The 20,647-nt window shown below is 55.6% G+C and overlaps 1 protein-coding gene across 1 annotated transcript in view; it reads right to left on the bottom strand.

Moving 5' to 3' along the window:
* Positions 1-771: 771 nt before the first annotated feature.
* Positions 772-20,647, bottom strand: part of CAMK2A (calcium/calmodulin dependent protein kinase II alpha) — a 54,011-nt gene continuing 34,135 nt past the window's right edge. Inside the window, exons 9-19 of the mRNA XM_006021157.3 lie at positions 19,608-19,702; positions 19,026-19,148; positions 17,136-17,219; positions 15,278-15,320; positions 11,777-11,817; positions 7,396-7,428; positions 6,307-6,355; positions 4,212-4,287; positions 3,300-3,394; positions 2,648-2,876; positions 772-2,227 (exon numbers count right to left, since the gene is read on the bottom strand). Coding sequence (XP_006021219.2) covers positions 2,224-2,227; positions 2,648-2,876; positions 3,300-3,394; positions 4,212-4,287; positions 6,307-6,355; positions 7,396-7,428; positions 11,777-11,817; positions 15,278-15,320; positions 17,136-17,219; positions 19,026-19,148; positions 19,608-19,702 — 872 coding nt within the window. The 3' untranslated portion in view covers positions 772-2,223. The remainder of the gene's footprint in view (positions 2,228-2,647; positions 2,877-3,299; positions 3,395-4,211; positions 4,288-6,306; positions 6,356-7,395; positions 7,429-11,776; positions 11,818-15,277; positions 15,321-17,135; positions 17,220-19,025; positions 19,149-19,607; positions 19,703-20,647) is intronic.

The raw sequence follows: 20,647 nt of genomic DNA, 5'->3' as shown, positions 1-20,647 counted from the left end.
AGAAGTTCCAGCAGGAAAAAAAGAGAACAAGGAACTGAAGGATTTACTAAAAAATAATAATAATAATAATAATAGAATCGTAATAATACCCGACCTCGTGCCTCTGAAACGTCCACCTTCGGGCAAGAAGGTGACGCCAACTTCCAATCTCTTTCCAGCTCCTTCGCTACGTCATGAGAATGATGTAGCGGTGGCGTCTGGCTTAGCCTTTGAGAAAAACCCAGGATCGGCAATGACCCTGGGGAAGCCAGGCCCGTATTCCTGCCAGCTGGCAAAGAGGTCCTGTTGGGTTGACTACGGCCCCTGCAGACCCTGCATTTCAGCACCGGGACGCCTCCCTGTTCAGCTGTTTCCATGAGGAGGGGCACTGCGGACATTCAAAGATTGCCCCCCAAGATCTCAAAGGGCTCGGTGCATTTTTCACTGGAAAACCAGCCCTGAAGTATTCCCCGCTCTGCTGTCCGGGATCCAGATGTAGGGCTATCTCCGCTGGGAATACCACTTGGTGATAACCCGGCTCCAAATGGTAAGAGAACAGAAAAAACCCCCAAAAAACAGCAATCCCTCCCCCCCAAATTACCCTCCCCACCCTTCTCCCACCCAAAACATTTGATATTTTTAGTTATTACATAAAGATCCATTTCAGCAAATACTCCAAATCAATTTACGAAATACACGGTAGGTTTGTTATTCCCCTTCCCCCCCTATAAAAAGGCATGCGCTCAAAGTAGAAGAGATAGCTAAAGGCTCCTTTGTTTCTTCAAAGCATGATCAGATTCCCCAAAGTTTTATTACTAAAGCTTGCATTCTCCATCTTTGCTGGAAGGTGTCGTGTGGTTGGGTTTGTTTTTTTTTCACGTCTCGAATCAATGGCCAGCTCTGTTTCCTTGGCACCGGCCTTGGCACTGAAGCTCTTTTAAAGGAAGGGTCTTGGCTTGGAGGTTCGTGGAGGTCTTCGACATGAAGAGGAAAACCAAGGCTCGGAGGGGAAGCTCGGGGGAGCTCTGTGCAAGGGACAAAGGCATACATTCAACAGCAGGTCTGGGGAGCTGGGTTTGAAGCCGGCCAGGGGTAAAGGAGACCACCTCAAATCTGCTGGAGGATGGCAGTGACCATCTCGTGCTAGGAGGCAAACCCGTCACGGAGTCGGGAGTGGATAATAACATGTGTGGAAGAAAAGCCGTCTACCGCACCAAACCCGGGGCCGTGGCAATACCTGCCCTGTGCTCAGAGCCCCGGGTCCCCTGCTCCGGTGGCGCTCAGGTACCTTGCTGTGCTGATCAAGTATTCAAAAAGTATTCAAAAGGGGTTTCTTCTTCGCTCTTTCAACATCTCTAGTCCCCCCTCCAGTGGGAGAACGGGGAAAGAAAGGGGAAACTTTGGACGCCCAAATCAGTGGGCAGATTGGCTGGGCCAGGGCTACCCACCGGCTGCTTCTAGGAAGAGAGAATAAAGGCTATATTCTGCTCACCCATCAAAAGAAAACCCTCCTTGCCCTAGGCAGGTTGTGGGGTGAGGGTTGGAGGGGGGAAAGGGAGGGAGTTGGATTTGGCACCGGTTTAAGCTGATGTCCTTCAGCTGCTGGTGTGACGAAGAAACTTAGGAGTTGAGAGGCAGAGTCCCGGAGGGGGAGCAGCACATCTGTAGCATCAGATCAGGTACCTGGACCTCACGTGGACAAAAGCCACCGGCGCGGAGAGACGGTGACCCCAGACCTCTGCTGGCACAGAGTGAGCCGCTTGAAGCTCCCACCCACATCTCTCTGTTGCCCCCGTCCCTGGAGGCTCCTGGGCAGAGACGGGAGTAAAGCCGGGATGAGTCCTGTCCCGTCCTAGGAGAAACATGGTGAGGAGGGGGGAATCTGGCGGGGAGGTGGGTGGAAGCCTTTACCCAGACCCGCTCCGTATTGCCGGCCACTTGGTCGATCGTTTCCCGTTCGCTATTCTTCTTGCAGAGGATTGTTTCAAGCAAAGGAAGCCGGGTCCATGCACAGGCTTTGCCCGAGAACTGCCAGAGGGCCGTGTGGGGGGGAAGGGGCGTGTGTCCCATGCGTGCTCACGGCGGTGTTTTTGGTGAGGAGCCTGGGATGGGGCAGGGGGGCGAGAGAGGGATTCCAGCAAAACCACGCGGTAGAACCAACAGCCAAGTCCATAGGTGAAGAGAAGGGGGGGGTCTCCCCTTTGCAACGAGGCAGTGATAAACCCAGCTCAGGTGGCCAGCGCTTCAGCTGAAAGACACAAGTTGGGGGAAAGGCTTTTTGCACCTCGCTGGACCTTGCAAAGGGCTTCCGGCGGGGGATCTCCTGCGCACCCCTCTCCCCTGCCTGTCCACGGTACCACGCACATCTCCCACCGTCTGTGTCATTCTCCACCCCACGGGCTGGGGACCGGGCTTCCCCACAGACATGTGCAATGGCCCACAGGCTCCAAGTTATTCTCCATCTACCAGTCTTGGGGTTCAGATGCTCCCAGATGCTACAGGCAAGCACCCCCCTATCTGAAGTAGGAACTTTGGATACTCCCTCCATCCACCTGGCCGAGGGCAGGCCGGGCACTGTCACTCCACTGCCCGTGTCTGGGACAGGAACAGGAGACAAGGACTGGGGGGGGAAGGGGGCGAGGCTGGCCCTGTCTTCTCAGGGACTTACTGCGGTAGGACGGAAGGCGCTCCAGATCTGTGGAAGTGAACGATTTGCCATTTGCCATCGCGACGGTGCCAGATACGGGTCTCCTCGGACTGGGCCGTGCGCGGGATGCCGCCGGCGTCCACGTACTGCGTGATGCGGATGTAGGCGATGCAGGCGGACTCGTCGCCCATCAGGTGGATGTGCGGGTTCAGGATGGTGGTGTGCACCGGCTTGCTGTTCCTGGACCACACTGGAGTGGGGGGAGAGCAGGTGGGATTACACAGCGGCGGGGGGGCTGGAGGCTCTTTCGGCATGATGGGGGAATCTGCTCTGCCCTTCGCGAACCACCCCGGCTTATAGGAAGAGCAGATGCCACCCTGGAAGGGGAGCAGGCTTCCTGCTGGCACCGTGGGGCATTCGGTTATTTCTGCAGAATGCAAGCGGTTCCTCTAGAAAACAGCCAGCAGCCAACAAGCAACTAACCCGACGGCCACCCCATGGGCCATCTGGACCCCAATCAATTTGCATTCGACTTGGACCTTTTGGAATAGCTAGGACTCAGCACTGGGCACCTGCCAGCCTGGCGGGGTGTAGCCCAGCCCTGTCCCCCTGCTCTCCCTGGAAAGCTGAGAGGCATCAAAGAGGTCCGCGGGAGCCGACCACGGCCGCTTACGGTTCTCAAAGTAGAATCGATGGAATTCCAGCCCTTCCACCAGGTTTCCTAGCGCCTCCGGCTCAAAGGCAGTCATCCCGGGGTCGCACATCTTCCTGGGGAAGCCGATGGAAAGAGAGAAGGGGAGAGGTTATTGTGCAAACTCAAACCTGACCCTCAGTGAGGATTTGTGAAAGCAGTGTGCGATTCCCCCTAGGCATTTCTTGTGTAGCACCCTAAGTGACTCATCTGAGAAACTGCATGCTCCGAACCAGGCCTGGGAATGCAGGGAGAGGCACAGGATGCTTATTGAGATGGGGTTTTCGGATACCCCGGCTCAGGTTTTGCAATGCTGTAATCGGTTTCTGGCTGCCTTTCTTTTTGGACACAAGAAAAGCAGAATAACCCACTCCTTCTAACCCTTTCTGCTCCATACCCATAAATTCCCTGCTCTTTTTTTCTGAGGCTACTCAAAAGAGCCTGGGCCCAGGGGCCCAGTTTTCTCTAAGGAGCTCCTCCAAGGCTAAGACTTCAAAGGACCACCTGGCAACGCCTAGCAATAATGCATGGAAATCATTTTCCTTTTTCTATCATCAATCACACTCAGAGTCACTCGTCCTACTGCAGCCTATACAAGGAGGCCGTCCACTAAAATGACGGCTGGGATGGCCAGTCTCACGGCTTGGAGTGAGCATTGGACTCGGGGAACAGGCTGTCCCAAAGTGTAGTCCCAGCTCCGACGCTGACCCATTGGGACACGCACGTGCCTCCTCCGAGCCCTGCTTCCACCGCACCCTGACACTGCTGCACGGGTGAGCGCCAAAACCCAGCATGCCCTGTTGTCACACCTGGGAGCGCTTTGTCAGCTGCCTGCACTACAACCAGCTCAGCCAACCCCCCTCCTGCTGCCAGCACCCCGGCGCCCACACTCACGTGTAGGACTCAAAATCTCCGTTGCTTATTGCTTCGATCAGCTGCTCCGTCACTTTGATGATCTCTTGCTTCCTTACTGTTTTAAAAGAAAAAAAAGCACAGAGAGTGAGAGCCCTGCAGAGCACGGGGCCGCCATAAAGGATTTGCAGGGTCACAGCGCTGATGGCGGGGCAGGGGGTGCCAGCATGGAGGAAAGCAGAAAAGGCATCCTGGTGGCTGGCTAGGAAGCCCCTTCCGAGTTGGGGGAGTCTAAAGAAATCCTTGGTTTCCTGCTCTTTTTAAGGAACGAAAGGTTAGTGGCCAAGACGGGGGACGAGCAAAAGAGGCATGGAGCCTTGCATGAGCCTAGCTCTACCCCCGGGCTAGTAAGTCTCAGTGTAAGCCACTACAGATGATTATCATTTCTCTCCCCAAGACCCATCGTTGCTAACTGGACTGTCAGGCTAGAGCTCAAGGGCACACACCAATGCCGAGGGAACCCCTTAGCATGGTCCCCGGTGGCTGTCCTGCCTTTTAGTCCAGCTGACACCTGAGCTGGGGCCATCCTAATCGATGGTGGTGCTTCTCCTTAGTGAGCTAAACCACTGCTGGCCTCTGCCCAAGGCAGGAGCAGATGCACTCAGGTGGTCCCACCTGGGGGAAGGAGGCTTTCCCTTTACATGGCCTCAATGGGAGCTTTGTGTTTCTCTTGGGACGCCTCCATTCCTCCAGGCCCCGGAAACCGGAGGAGGGGAGAAGCAAACTGCACGCTCGGCAAGGGCAGTGCCGAGCTCCTGCCATTTCACACCTGGTCCCAGCTGGAAAAAGCCTTGTCCTTCTCCTGACAAACAGGCTCCGATCCTGCCAGAGCCACCCGCTGTGCTTACGAGAGACGTCCCAGTTCAGGCACGAATTGGTGGGCTGGGTGGCTCCGAAAGGAGGGTTCATTTTTTTATCACACCAAATTTGGGAGAGAGGGTCATTCATAAAGCAGAACAACCAACTCCAGGGTGGCTTCGCATGCATTTCCATCCCTTTCTGCGCTCATTTTCATTCCCTTGCCCTTGGGAGTTCTTCCCCATGACGACAAATTTTCAATTAACTTGAATGTCAAGCCAAAGTCCCTCTCACTCGCTGTTGGGTTCACTTCATTGGGGAAGGCTTTGCAAATTAGCACTGGCAAATTGTTCCCTTGGGCTGTTCTTGGAAAGTTGGCTCTGACAGGTGCGGGGAGGAGGAGGCTGAAAGCCTTCCTGCCTCAGCCTGTTGCAAGCGGGAGGTGGGTTACTCTTCGGGTTACCTTCAGGAGGGACATGCGTGAACAGGAGCCAAGCTGAAACGGGGGCCTTTCAGCGTGGGCAGATGGACTGCTGCATTTAAGCACTCGCAAGGACAGGGAAGATCCCAGAAGAGCTAGGGAAGTGCCTGGATGGATGTTGGCAGGAGGAGACTAACGTGAGGGATAATTGTATAATCGCTGCATACAGCACGGCACAGGGCCATCCGGTGAGGATGGGAGCCAGCGCTCTGACTCTGGCATTGTGAGCTCTTGCTGCATGGATATGAGGCTCCGAATTTGAATTTGTCCCCAGCGTCAGCCCAGCGCATTCAGCTGATTTACACTGACAATGAATTTTGTCCGGCCTTTTCCCTGAGAGTTGGGACCCCCTCTGAAAGACATGAGCTTATGTTTCACAGATGGACCTCATCATAACATCTAAAAACCACAGAAAATGAGGATTGAAGGGACCTCAGGAGGTCACATCTTGCCCAATCCCCTGCTCAAAGCAGGACCAGCCCCAACTACATCATCCCAGCCACAGCTTTGTCTACCCGGGTCTTAAAAACTTCCAAGGATGGAGACTGCACCACATCTCCAGTGCATCACCACCTTCCTAGTGAGAAAGTTTTTCCTGATCTCCAACCTAAACCTCCCTTGCTGCAACTGGAGCCCATTGCTCCTTGTCCTGTCATCTGCCCCCCCTGAGACCAGTCCAGCTCCATCCTCTTTGCAACCCCCCTGCAGGGAGTTGACGGCTGCTATTAAGAAAAGGCTGTGAGAGAGGCTCTGAACGAGGCTACAAGCAGGGGGACCTCTGGGGACCTCCGCCTGTACCTTTGGTGTCTTCATCTTCGATGGTGGTGTTGGTGCTCTCCGAAGACTCCTGGCAAAGAACAGAAAGGAGACAGGACAAGTCAGTCTCCCCGTTGCCCGTGTGTTAGAAGGGGCTTGTGCCTTCCACAGCCTACCACCCGCGGCTCAGCCTGCAGCCCCGATTCTGCAAAGGGACAGAAACCAAGCCAGATGCCAGCCCTGAGAGCCGGTCGTCCATCACAGGTCTCACTTGGCCATCGCACTGCCCTCCCTGCCTTTCAAACCTGGTCGTCAAGGAGCCGGGGGCGGGCCACGGAGCATCCCATAGGAAGGGGCCTGGCTTTCCTACAAGTACCTACAGGGAGGTCCGAGGGTCGGGTCCGGAGGGGAGGTTCTGGAGGTCCCTATGCCGGCCGGAGGGGCAGGGAGGGCTGTGCAGGGTGAAAGACACCATGTGGATTGTACGAGAAAGAAAGAGATGTACAAACTAACAGAGAGGGAGCTGGGATGAGAGAGTGAGGGGACTGTGCAGGAGTGAGAGAGACCACATGGACTGCATAGTCAGGAGAGAAACGTACAGTAAAACAGAGAGTGGTCCAAGACCCACACGGACACAGCTCCTTCGAGACACAGATCAGCGGGGGCCGCTCGCCAAGCTCCCCACCAAGAAAACTCTTCTGGCTGAACCGGAGCCACAGCTGTGCTCGTTCATCCCAGGACAGGTTTGTGTGTGGTTTCCCCATCGTCCCCTGCGGGAGGTTGCCGTCCGTCCAGGTGCTTCCTGGCCGTGCAGCTCCGGCAGAGCCAAGGGGGAAGGCTCCCAAGGCTCTCCGGAGGGACTGCAGAGATGGCAGCCCCGCAGTAGGACGGGGAGAAATGCCACAAGGACCTGTCAGCAATGCCCTTCCCACTAGTTCTTCAGCAGCATGGGTCCATGCCGGCCCTGCCAGTGGGCTCTGGGGGTGATGCTGCTTTGAAGATGTTTCCTCCAGCCCCGGTGCCCCCTTTCCCCTACCCCACGGGTCCAAGGGAAACTTCAAGAGCAGGGAAGGCCAGAACAGGTGGAGAGGCCCAGCATTATCGGCACTGAGGAAGACGAAGGACACTCACCATTAACTGAACGCTGGAACTGGACTTTCTTTTCTGGAAAAACAAGGAGAAGAGATGGAACAGGAAGAGACACAGAGTGAGCAAGGCAGAGAGCAGCACGTGGGAGGCAGCCGCTCCTGAGCCACCCTCTTGCGCGGGCAAACGTAGGCGCTCGACGTGAGGAACCGATGCCAAGGTAGGACATAGGGCAGACAGAGCCATGCGAGCTCCCTCGCGCAGGTCTGCCAACACCTCCCTAGCCTGATCTGCCTCGGCCTCTGCTCTTCCAGTGCACAGCTCTGCCTATGCAACTCGGCCCTGGCCGGATCTCCCCAAAGTGGGCCTCTCCTGAGAAAAGACCTCCAGTCATGCCAGTGGTTTTGCAAGGAGGACATACCTCCACTAAGAGACCACCATGCTCATGCCACTGCTCTTCAGAGGAGAGACACTAATATTTTAGTTCTCTTCAACACCTAGATGTTCCTCTACCCTGACCACAACTTATGGCTATGGGCTATCCACTAGAGTTGTCCAGTGGTTGGTGCTCGGCGGGGTCATGTCTCCATCCAGAAGCCTGCCACAGAGTGCTTCTTGGACAAACCGTGGGTCTGCCCACTTTGCAAATGGCAGCACAGGGCAGGGATACACAAGTGAGCTAGCTTCAAGACGTGAACCTGGGTGAATTACCCTGCACGGATCTCCATCCTGACAAGCTAGCTGGCTTGACTATCTCTCCACTGCACTGCGATCTGTCAGATGAGCATACCCCACATCAAGCCTTGTCCATGGTGTACCCATGGACTCCTCAAGAGACAGGCTCCTATAAATATATCCAGAAGGATATATATCTATATAGGACCTAGATAGGTCTCCCTACATATCTATATATCTCTCTATATAGAGAGATATATAGATCTATATAGATATATCAATCTATATATCTATATAGATCTATATAGAGAGCTATATAGATATATATCTATATACATAGATCTATATAGATCTATGCAGGGATTAGCAAACCAGGCGATATATATTTATATAATATATAAAGCAGGAGATATAGATATATATAGCGATATCTATTTCTATATCGCTATATATATCTGTATCTCCTGGTTTGCTAATCCCGACTGCTCCAGGATCCTTGAATAAGAGAGATTCCACCAGCGCATTTCTGCCTATGACCCCAAAACATTGCTGCGTTTCTGCATTTCTTGGGCTTTCATGCTTGTATTGTCACTGCCTTCTGCTTGGCTCAGTGACTGAGTCTTCAGAGGGATGGGGAAGAGGACCTACTGCCTTCTCTCCAGCCCTCACATCTAGGATACGAGCCACCGCAGGAAATAGGAAAAGCCAGTGCAAAATGCACCAGATTTCAGAGCTGCCGTCCCGAGGTAATAGGCTCATTGCCAGCACATTAAATTAGGCACAGACATCCTTCCCACATGCTGCTATCCCTACCAGTGTGGTACACGGCATAAGCTGTACATGCCCCCTCGTGAGATATCACGCGGAGTCCCATCAGAGCGCCTGATGGCTGCATTATGAAGAGCCGCTTGTGCTCATTACCACTTGTTCCTCCCTTTACATCCTAAAGGAGACTCGCCAGCAGCCTCAACGTCATTAGATCCCATCCTACTTTGGAAGAGCTACCCCCAGCTTGCCTGACAGCCCATGGTGGCCTTAATCTCTGCACACACTTCACTCGCAAACTAGCATGCATCCTCCAAGACAAGCCTGCAGAGCAGCAGCTGCAAGATTTAGGATGGAACCCGATGAGACCGAGCAGCCGTGGTCGCCTCGCTTTGGGACGTAACAAGCTCTAAGAAGGCCTAAGAGCTCCCACTCGTCGAGGACGCGACATGGGGCACCAACTGCAGAAATTTTAGACACCACACGATGCAACACAAAGCAGTGATCGCGTTCATTGAGGACGTACAGTAACAGGATGCAACACGGGGCAGTGACTTCGTTATTTTAGGACGTAACAGGATGCGACACGGGGCAGTGACTGTATTAGTTTACGATGTAACAGGATGTGACACTACACAGGGCAGTGAAGGTGTCGTAGCTGCCAGGAAAAGGAGGACCCCATATGGTCTCCTTGCATTGCCCGGTGGCGGGGGTTGTCTGTTGCTGAGTGCCCAGAGCTGCACTGTCGGGGATCTACAGTAGCCGGGTGGAGGGTAGGCAGGACCAGGAGAAAGCCACTATTTCTTTACAGGCTGGTGTGGCAGCTGCTGTGGCTTCGGGGCTGTAGCCCAGGAGGGATGAGTCAGGCACCTGGGCCCAGCCTGATGCCACAGTGTAGTTAATCCAGTTGTTTCCTCCAGCAATAGCTCCGACCTCGTGGGCCACATGACAGGGTGACCCCAGAGAAGCAGCAACACGCCCTCCACGGAGAGGACGACGCACATGCCTGCTCCCAAGGAACCACCCACAGTTTTCGGGGCCCGGCAAATGTGAGTAAAAGCAGAAAAGCAAACTCCTCTGGTGCCTGCCCCGGTTGCTGCAGGCCATCCTCATGGTGTCACAAAATCACGTTCCACACTCTGCTCCCAGAGGAGATGACAGGGGAGAGCAACCGGGCTTTCTGTAGGCCCCTTCCAGCCGAGGCAGGCGAGAACGGTGCCACCGACCAGTGTTAGAAATCAGCCAACGTTACAGCCCACTGGGAAGGGCTGTGGGAGCAGAGAGGAGCCATCTCCCCAGCCCATCCAAGCTCGATGCCAGAAATGATTGTCCTGGCGATGCAGAACCATGCAAAACCGTGCCCAGGCCATGCACTCTCTGCAGCGGCATGCCAAAGGATACTGCCGGACAGGACAGCCCCTTCCCTCCCTGCTCCCCTTTCCAACGGGACCTGTGGGACGAGGCTGTGAAGCAAAGGATACAAACCGAAGCCACCTAGGCAGATCTGTAAGAAGGGACCCTTCCTTCTTAGTCTTTTGGTTCAGAAGAGTGTTTACTTGCAACTGTTTCTCTACACATGGCCCTTCCTTCAGACCCGGGGCCGTGCTCGCCCTCCCAGCCACCCGCAAAGCTGAGGCAGAAAAACATTAGCAAGGAGGGGAGGAAAACGATTTTCCACCAGACTGACCCTTACTGAAGGCCAGTCAAGCCCTGGCCTGAGTATCCCCTCTTTCTTTTCTTTCCAGAGCACCTTTCCATTTTGTCCTGCCTCTGTCACTGCCCACAGCCTGGCTTTACTGGTGTCTCTGGGGTGGACACTTCCTCCGGTGACGCTGGGGCTTTTGGCATTACACAGTGGCAGAGGGAAGGCAGGTGCCGTGACCCTTCCCTAGCCCAAAACTTGGCCCCTGAAAAAGCCCCATGGAAAGAAGAGGTCACCATGGCTGCTGATCCCTGCCAGGCTGAAAGCCCAGAGATTTTTGGAGTGCCTCCCATCTGCCCATAGCCACAGGGTAGGGCATTGCGCCTGCTCCTCTGCAGGGTGACTGCTGGCTTTCATCAGGCCCTGGCTGCAGGGTAGAAAGAGGCTTTCACACAGGTGTGTTTGTCCAACCTGTTATCAAGCAACGGGTAGCAGAGCCGGCTGCTTATGGGAACTGGTGGCTTCTCCGGGGTGCTGGCATCTAGCTGACCCCCTTGCCCTTGGCCAGGGGTGGAAAGCTGTGGGCAACACCTGCATAGGGGGGTCCCATATCACCTGGCGGAAGGTAGGAAACCCTCGAATCTCAGGGCGAGGGGAACAATCAAGGTTCAAAATGGGATTTTTTTTCATTGCTATCCTAAATCCTGAACTCTGGGGTGGATATGGGTGGGAGAGAAGGCCAGCCCTGCCCCACCAGCCCCATGCCCCTTGAAGGGGCAGTAAGAAGAGCTGGAAAGGACCTGGATGGCTGTGAATGGAGCAAACTATGCTGGTGCCTTTGCTGGAACACAGACTGTTCTTTCCAGGTGCCCCGGCTCTGCCTCACCCGGTGCCCGGGAGCCCCGCGCTCATGCTAACTGAGCCAGAGAGCCTGGAAAGCTGCAGCTGTGGGTTCGCTCTGCTCTGCTGCCAGGCTGTCCCTCTCCTCTCCCTCTCCTGATTTACCCCATCCCTTCCCCCTCCTGCTCTCCCTCCCTCTGCCAGGGAGCTCTGTACAGAAGAGATGCCGGGAGCCCCAGGCTCACCGAAGTCCACCTCTCGTTGCCATCCTGCCGGAGAAGCCGCAACGTCCAAACATGAGCTTCAAGCCCCGTTCTCTCTGCTCAGCCAGGCTTGTCCTGGGGAGCTTTGCACAGGGCATGGACCCCGCTTTGCTTTCTGCTGAGGCCGGATAGGGGAGAAGCATGTGTGGAGAGGGGGAAAGAGCCCCTGGCAAGGCAAACGGGGGATGGACCCTGCTGCGGGTGAGCTGGCGGCTGCGCTAGCCGGAGGGAGGGGGCTTACCTTGACGCCATCGTTCTTCTTGTTGCCGCCGCTTTTCCCTCCTGCAGACAAAAAGAAGGCGGTGAGCACGGCCAGGCAGGGCGCCAGGACCAACAGGCCGAGTAAGAGCAGCATGAGGAAGGATGGGCCTGGGGCACGCCAGGCAAGAAGGAGCAGGAGGAGACCACGGGCTTAGGAGTGCTCCTTGCCGCCGGTGCCCTCCAGAGCACGGCAGCGATGGCCCCGCTTGGAGCTCACAAGGGCCCTCCTCAACGCCAGCCCTCCGTCCCGCCGCACGTCTCTGCAAAGCCCATGGTTGCTTCTACGGTCGTCCGGCCAGGGGGCTTGAGCCGAGGCCGGAGGAGAGGGCTGAGCTGAGGGAGAGCTCCCCGGGGGTTCCCGTCCTCTGGGAGCCGTGTCAGCGGGGATCCAGCCGCCGTCCGGCCCGGGCTCCCCTTGCTGGGGCTGCCTGCCTCGGTGTGTGCTGCCGAGTACCGAACAAATGCCTGCCTGCCTGTCTAAATTTAGCCCCATGCTGCCGGGGTCATGTGCTACGGCCCCCTCGGCCCGACAGCTGCAGCCCTCGTTCCGACGCCGCGGATGCCTTCCTGGTGCCCACGTATCCCGGCCACAGGTCCCTCCCCAGCCATGGCCCCTGCAACCCACTGCCAGGTCCCCGCAGGGAGGGGAGATGGGATGAGTGCGCTGGTGCTCAGCCCCTCTCCCGCAGCCCGTGACACACGGCTGGGTGCCACGGGGGGTATGCAGAGGCTAAAGGGGGTGGCTCTGAACTGCCAAGCCTTTGATGCTCCCCGACAGACTCTTATCCCTTCCAGGCCTGATATAAGATCCCTGCCAGCTGTTTAACCCTTTCAAACCCCCAGTGCACCACTCGCTGCTGCTGACACCACCGCTGTCAGCAAAATCCCAGCTGTCCCCAGGACAACGCCCAGCTCTCCGAATGCCCCGGGCGGGTCCCAAGCCCCCTGCACCTGCCCTCTGTCCCTTCCAGCTTAGCCCCTGATCCCTCTGAGGAGCATCCTATCTGGACATCTACAGCTCCTTTGCAATAACTCCCTGCCCCAGACACCAACCAGCCAAAAGCGAGTGCTTCACACAAGGCCAGGGCTGGACCCATCACCTTCTTGCAGTGCCATCCTGAAAGGGCCCTGTTGTGAGCCCATCCCTGCCTCGGCTCCCAGGTCTCCCTCCGGGGGCTGAACCCTTCACCCTACCCAAGCATCCTCTTTCCCATACGGACACTCTCCTTCCTCTCTGGGCTCGCTACGCCCCCATGCCTCCTCTCTGCCCAGGACGTGGCCTGCACCCAGCTGGCTCCCCCCGGCTCTGGGAAACTCCGGGTCCAGTTCAGCTTCCTTGTGTACCTCGTACCACTGTTCACGCCAGTGTGAGCGTGAGCCCTGTCCAAATGCAAGTGGTGCCCGCTGTGGTGCAAAGGACCCTCTGAAGGTCAGGGCCACAGCCGGCTGCCCACGTGAGCGGGTAAAAGAATGGCTCCTTTTAATAAGCTACAACTCCCCGCTGTCTCTCCTACCAGCTGCCAAGGGCAGGTGTCCACATTGAGTCACAGCAGCTCTTTCACACATTTAATGACCTACTCACAGGCCATCTAAAAAATGCCAGGTGTAGTTTGAGGGTCTTTTGAGAATCCAGGTCTGTGCGACAGCTCTATGTGGACTGTGAGGACCCCTGTGCAGACAGCGGGACCTTTCTCTGACTATTTAAAAAAGCACCTCCCGCATTCTGGGAGCGATCCAACCATAAAATGACCATGGTTATTAATATTAACCCTGCAATTACCAAGCTTTTCAGAATCAGGAGGGACCCGTAAAGGAGAAAGCTCATTGCAACCTTCCCCCATCTGTCAGGCCTTTGCCAGAGGGAAACGCTTTTCAGCATCACCCCCGTATCACTGCTGCTAACAGGTGGGACTACTCCACCCTCTGAGACACTGAACGGACAGTGGGACATGCTGCCAACGGGTGAGATGCCCTCCTTCAGCTCAGCCCTGAGACCTGCTCCCTGATTTACCATCACCAAGTATTGTTTTTCTAGCTGGAGCCTATATATTTTTTTTTTTGCTTCATGTTGGATGGAGCAAAAAACAAGCCCAAGGAACAAACCCAAGGCTGGTCCAAACTCAGATGCATCTGCATGCACTCCAGACCTGACCAAACCCTTTCCCTGGGGCTGGCTGGGTGCTGGAGATCAGACAGGTGCTCCTCTTCAGGTCAGCAGGTTCAGTGGATCCCTGCCTGGTGCCAGGATGCCTCTGTCTTTCCAGGTCTGGCTCTGAGCAGCGAACACAGAGTTTGTGAGCCCGTGAGCTGGATCCTCACCTGCGAGGCTAGCTTTATACCAGGGGGACACCTGGGTGACGGCAGCTCTCAGAGAAGATGCTCACTAGCTATCTCCGGGCAAGACATTCCTTCCCAAATGAGCACAGCGCCCGTCCCTTCCCGCTTGCTTGCATGCGTGCTATTGCCTCCTGATGACATGCGCTGTTGCTTACCCAACTCTGAATTAGTTAGGCCAGTGGCTCTCAACCTTTTTAGCCATGAGGTCCCCCTCAATAGACTTGAGGAAATGCCAGCTCTTAGTTTTCACCCATTTTCTGGCTGCAGAAAAATACTAGAGCAGTTCTCCTGTTGCAAAGAACTCGGACAGCCCCCAGGGTGTTTTTAGCACTCTGGGTTCCCATTCGAAGTCTCTGGGTTGGTCTTGTGAATCACATTTGCCTGCCTCCCAGTGATAGTATCATGTGGCACCCCGGAGCACCCTTGAACGGGTCTCGAGTCAACCCAGGGTGTTGCAGCACCCCGGGTGAGACTCACTGAGTTAGTCTAGAAGGTGCAACTCGGCCCTGCCATCTGCCCAGGGTCAGGGGATGAGTTGGAGATGTCCTACGTGACTTCAAACTTTGCTGAGACTCTGTTCACAGGACTGCTCTCTAGAGACAGAGGGTGAAGGAAGCGCAGAGAGAGGCAGGAGGGAGGGAGACGGAGGCAGGGCCCTGCAGTCGAGTGCTGCTGGCTCCTGGGACGGTTTCCAGTGGGTGTGAGCGCAGAGGGGAGTTTCCATGAGTCCAGCCCCCACCCCTCCAGACAGGGCCCTGAGTGCTGGCCTCCCAGCTGGGCGGTCAGATCAAGGAGAGCAACCTGATTACTCACGGGCTATACTGGGCTGCCCTGGGTGACCTCCCTGCAGCAGAGCCCTTGCTTTCCAGGCCAGCCAGAGGCATAGGATTGTAGGACCCATCCCAGGAGCCCCTCCATAGAGGCAGAGAGTCACATAGGACCTGACTCAGCCCTGCTCAGGCCCTCACTTATCGCAGGCATGTGCCTGGGTGTAGAAACAGCAGTACAGGGAGAAAGGACAAGCCAAGCCAGTCTTTAGCAGTCCACACCGGCAGCTTTTCAGCGCCCATATCAGTTTTCACTTGCCACCGGAAACCCAAAGCATGAGACATGCAAAGGGACGAGCCGCCCGGACAGCACCTACCAGAAAAATTGCGGGTCGCCAGCATGGTCGTGAGAATAGCTCCCTGAAACGCACAGGAGGCAGAAAGGAAAGAAAGGAAAGAGAGATCACTGTGCTCAGAGTCAGGCCCCTCGTTTCCCTGGCCGTCTGTCCTCCCATGCAAAAGCTGCCCAGAGGAAAACGGGACCAGCTGGGTACGGTGGGGATCACCGCAGCAGTGCCAGGGATGTGTATGCGGTCCAGAGATGTATGCACCAGACTGCTTGTAGGGCCAGGACAGCGCGTGGTGGATGGCGGATGCTATGCAGGGGCCCTGCTCTCTAGCTGGCAGGGGGAAGCATGGGGGAAGCCGGCCGTTTGGGTCTCTCCCCTTGGCCTTTTTTACAGCTCGTGTAGGCAGCACCATTTCTTACACCCTAAGCTCCAGTGCTATCAAGAGACAAGAGAGATTTCACATGGGGTGTTTGGGTGAGGATTACTTCTAGCAAAACTTCTGGGAGAAATGCCACACACCTCGCTTGCTCTCTGGAGATTCGGTTGGAATCAACACAGTGGACGTGCCAGGACTCCCCTCATCTTTCCAGCCCCGACTTCAGGTATTGCACTACCGTCCCCTAAACTGGCCACACCTCTGAGATGAAAGGGCAAAGTCTATATATGGGGCCCAATTCTGATTTTGGTTTAGCCTGGTGCAAATCTAGTCAATCATGCTAACCTAGTGGAGTTACTGTTGCTTTCAAGGGGTGTAGCTGAGCTAAGAATGGGGTTTGATGCTATTAAATGAGTTTTTTACCGTAACTACAGCTGGGGGTAGAGGGTGGTTTCCATCAAAACTAAACTTTAACCCTTAAATAGAAAAGGCAATTGCAAAAAAATGTTCCCCACAAATGGTTTCCATTTCCTCACCAGCTCTTCTAACTAGCTCTGTAGCCTGTCCTGTGATCCCTTTACCGTAATCCTTACAGTAATGGCATACTCTTTAGAAGCGCAGCCTTGAACTAATGAGATTACTTGTCTGGGTGAAAAGTAATCACAGATTATTGCTGGTTTCTCCTCCAGATAATCTTGCTCCTCGCCTGCAGTCCTGCTGCTCTGTGCCTCACGCCAAAGCTGACGGGCACTGGGCCTTGCTCGGAGGGGTTTGAAGGCAGCAAGATGCTGCGGGGGGTGGTTGGGGCACTTCATTTTGCAAACCGGCAGGGAAGCAGTGCCCCCAGCATCGGGTTGGTCAAAGGGCTGATTTCTTCTGACCACCAAGCTCCAAACTTTTTTTGTCTAATGTCTCCTGACTTTAGCTCTGATGAAGATTTTAGCCCTGCGTTTTGCCTACCTACCTCTGAACCCCTGCGTGGGGTGGACCGGAGACAACCTTCCTTCTTCCTCTCTCGATCTACCCTATTGCACTGTGTGGCACTGCTGTGCATTGGGAAAGGGGCTTTCCTTTGCTGCCTTGGGAAAGGGGCAAACGGATCCCAGCGTTTTGCTGAGATTTGGCATCTTTTGAGTTATAACCTGCATAAAGGGGCTACGTCACAGTCAGGCATTGTTCCCTGGGGGAAGGAGGATGCACAGGGGCTCTGTTTGGTCCCTGTCGCTCCATGCAACTTCCATGCAAAAAAAAAAATACACAAGGCATCAGTAACAGGTGGCTCCCTCCACTGTTCACAGTACCAGCTGGAGCAAGCTAACCTGTTCCTCCGTTGCATCCGTTTGCATTGGGGTCCTCATGTTCAGAACCTGACAGGCTCCCACAAAATCCCCCACTCGTGGCATCGCATTGATTCCTGCCCTCCAAGACATGCCGGCCTCTTCCGTTCGGGCAAACCAACCCACATCTGCATTTCCCTGAGGGCTCCCAGAGCTGGGACCCCAAAATTACCTTCAGCTTCCTTCTGGCGTTGAATTTCTTCAGGCAGTCCACCGTCTCCTGTCTGTGCATGCAGGATGCCACTGTGGCACGGTGCTGGAAGACAGAGCAAGAGCCCGCTCAGGGGTGAAGATGGACAGGAGGGAGCGCAGAGACACGCAGATGGGACGGCTCGGGGCACATACATCCACCCTTGTACTCATGTATCCATCCCCTGAGACGTACGACCAGAGCTGTATGGAGCCGAAGGGGCCCCTGGCACCACCTGCTGAAACTTTAGCAGGAGTTTGTTACCCTCCTACCACCTTTGCACCTTGTTCTCTCTGCATTTGGCTGGCGGAGAGCTGGGCTCTGCCCGGAGCTGACCCTTGTGTCTGGATAACTAGCCCTGCTGTGGGGGGTGGAAATCTTGGTGGAACTGGGGGGTTATGGCCTTAACAAGGCCCTGAGGCCAGGCCTTGAGGCCCCCTGTATGGGCTGCAACACCATTCAGACCTCCTCCTGGAGAAGCCTGCTCCGTCTGATGGCGTTGGGGTGAATTGGGCTGGAGATTTCAGGAACGCCAGTGCAATTGCTCACGGAAGAGAAGACCCTGCCCACGTGGAAACCGAGGCAGGGTTCAGGCCTGCAGGGATGCCAGAATCCAAAAAACATCCCGAGAGAAGCATCTCTGGAGACGCGGGTTCCTGGCAGCGCAGGCAGGAGGAGAGTCGTTTGGCTGTGGGTAATTTGCAGCTTCCCCAGGGGAGCTCGGGCCAGAGGAAGCGTCTGGTTTTCTCTGACGTTCCTGCTTTCTCCCACTCCGCATCATTTTCCATCTGTGTGAGGCCAAGGTACGAGGAGGCCAGTGACTTTTCCCTCCGGGTCACGCGGCGAGTCAGGGACTCGCGCTGGAAGCCGGGCCCCTTCTGTGCACCCTGGGGCACCCGGGATCCCTGGGAGCCAGGAAATGTCAGCGTGGTAAAAGCCTGGGGAAAACACACAGGCCTGCCTCCAAATCCCTCTGGCTTCTCTGAGTCTGCGCAGCTGGCTAAGTGCTCCGGCTGGCCTTCCGATCTACCCGCCCCCGAGCAGCTTCCCGAAATATCCCAGGAAAACACGGAGACCCAATGGCTCGTGTTAGTAGGATGCCCTGTCCCCCAGACTCCTAGCCCCCATGCGAGGATGCTGTAGACAGCGGCGGGAGCATCCTACAGAGACCATCGAGACTGGAAGTGGGGTCGATCAGAGGAGTACGAGGGTTAGAGTCAGGGTGCAGGGGAAACGGTCCCTTCCAGCCCCTCTATGAAACTATGGGAGGGCACGGGAGAGGGCGTGAGTTTATAGCATGAGGCTTCCAGCATGGGGAAGCGTAGCCAGAGGGCTCAACCAGCAGCCCAGGAGCTGGGTCAACAAGTCAGACACAACCCCTTCCCATCCCTTGGAGAGAGGGAAGCAATGCTGTCCAAAGGGCCCCGATGTGTACAGGACACTAGTGGAGTCCCTCGGCACTGCTGTTGGCTGGGCCAAGACAGCACGTCTTCTCTCCTTCTCAGGGCATCTGCATCTGAGCGTGAGCATTCAACACTGTTTGTATTCACACTTCTATTTCACTGAGATTTAAAGGCACTTAAATGTCTCATCCCGACGGTGAGAAAATCCTGCCAGCCAGTCCCGTACCGAGCGCCGGGAGGAGGAGCGGAGTGGGAGAACAGCCTCTTGCTTACACAGAAAATAGACGGTGGATAGACAGGATTGTAAATATTCAATGTGCAAAGTAAAGTGTCGCCATATTTGCATAATGCTTCCAGATGTCTGGACCGGTGTCCTGAACAGGTCCGTGGCACCGCGATGGAGCCGGTCCCATCTAATCTCACGCTTACTCATTTTTTCAATGCCTGCCCTGCCAGGGCGTACACTTACCGATATCCAGGGGTGCTTCAGAGCCTCGGCTGCCGTGATGCGCTTGGAGGGGTTGATTGTCAGCATCTTGTTGATGAGGTCTTTTGCTTCTGGAGTGACTGTATCCCACTCAGGCGAAGGGAACTGCAAGGCAAGGGGACAAAACGTGAGGTTGGGGATAGCAACGGAAACGCCTGTCTTTCTTCTGCCACCCAGTAAAGCTTGGCTCATCCCTGTACTATCCTTGGGGAGGAGGACCCTCTTCTCGCGCTGGGCTCGGAGTCCAGGAAGAATGAAGGAATATCAGGGAGCAGGAGAGAGTCTGTTCTCTGTTGGAAAAACTCAAACCCGCTCGTGCTTTTGCTCCCCTTTTTGCTTCTCCCGAGGCTTGGAGTGTCTCCCCACGACCGGTGCCTATATTCCTCAGTCACAGGCACCTTAAGTAGCCAGTGATGTCCTTCCAGATACCTGTTGGTCTCAGCTCCCAATCCTGTTTTTATAAGGGAGCAAAAGTGGGGACCCAGAAGCAAGGGGGCATGTGAGGAAGTGGAGAAGGAGACGCGAGAGAAGAGGAAGGCAGGGAGAAAAACAAAATCCACTCACATCGTAGGCCCCAGCTTTGATCTGCTGGTAGAGTCGATGCTGATCCTCATCCCAAAAAGGTGGATACCCAACCAGGAGAATGTAGAGGATGACTCCTGTTCAAGAGGAAGGTGGGAGAATATTACGAACAACTCCTGTTGAATGGAAGGGGACAGGTCCAAGGCTCAGGGACCCAAGCCTGTACAGACCCAAGCTGTGCACGAGTATAAACAGGGAAAAAGGGGGGTTGAATAAGCCTGGGCTTGCTTGTGTGCCCAACTGCAGGGTGTGCACAAAGTGACTCAGTGTGCACATGGCTGGTGAGACACTCAGCCAGCCCCTGGATTGGAGATGCCACCATCGATGCACCATTATCGGTGCACCTGGGGCTGGCAACTGCGCACACAAAACGTAGGCGTGCGCTGGGCACGAGCTTCCTGCGAAAGGGCTGGGCCCGGGAAGAAATCTGTTCTAATCTGCAGAGAGCGATGATCTGGAAGTGCGTTCGAGGAGCGGTGCCTCTCCCCATGCACGAGCTGTGAAATCAATTTGAAGGTGATGCTTTTAATTAACTGGGTCACTGGTGCATTGTGTTCCAGAGACGTGACTGCACACTCGGGCTGGCCTCGTGCCTCTGGCACGGCCCCGTGAGAAGTGCTGGCATTTCACAACGGGCGGCTCTTTGGAGAAAGCGGCCGCTGCGGCGGCATTTTGAGCCGGCTGAGAGCAAAGGGCTTGGCCCATTGGGGAACCTCCTTCTCCTGCCCAGGAGGCTCGCCCAGGACACAGGAAGCCAGTGTTACACGCTGAAAGCCCAGGGCCTCTCTGGCTTCTCTGGGGTTTAACACTCAGAAGCCACAGCCTCCTATTTGATACTTAAATCAAATATAAAGTGAAGCCATAGGAGTGGCAACCAGTGGGCAAACAGGGCACGGCTGTGGGACAGGTTGGGGTATGGTCCTCCAATGCAATGTCAGGAGAAGTGCCCCGGAGAAATCCTCCCCGCCATGCCAGTGGCTGGGGCAGAGGATAGGGGGCATACAGAGCCACCCGGCTCACCC

Source organism: Alligator sinensis, unplaced genomic scaffold, assembly GCF_000455745.1.
Source record: "Alligator sinensis unplaced genomic scaffold, ASM45574v1 scaffold550_1, whole genome shotgun sequence".
Classification (NCBI taxonomy): Eukaryota; Metazoa; Chordata; order Crocodylia; family Alligatoridae; genus Alligator; species Alligator sinensis.
Note: the sequence above shows the minus strand (reverse complement) of the source record. Positions and strands in the feature narration are given on the sequence as shown.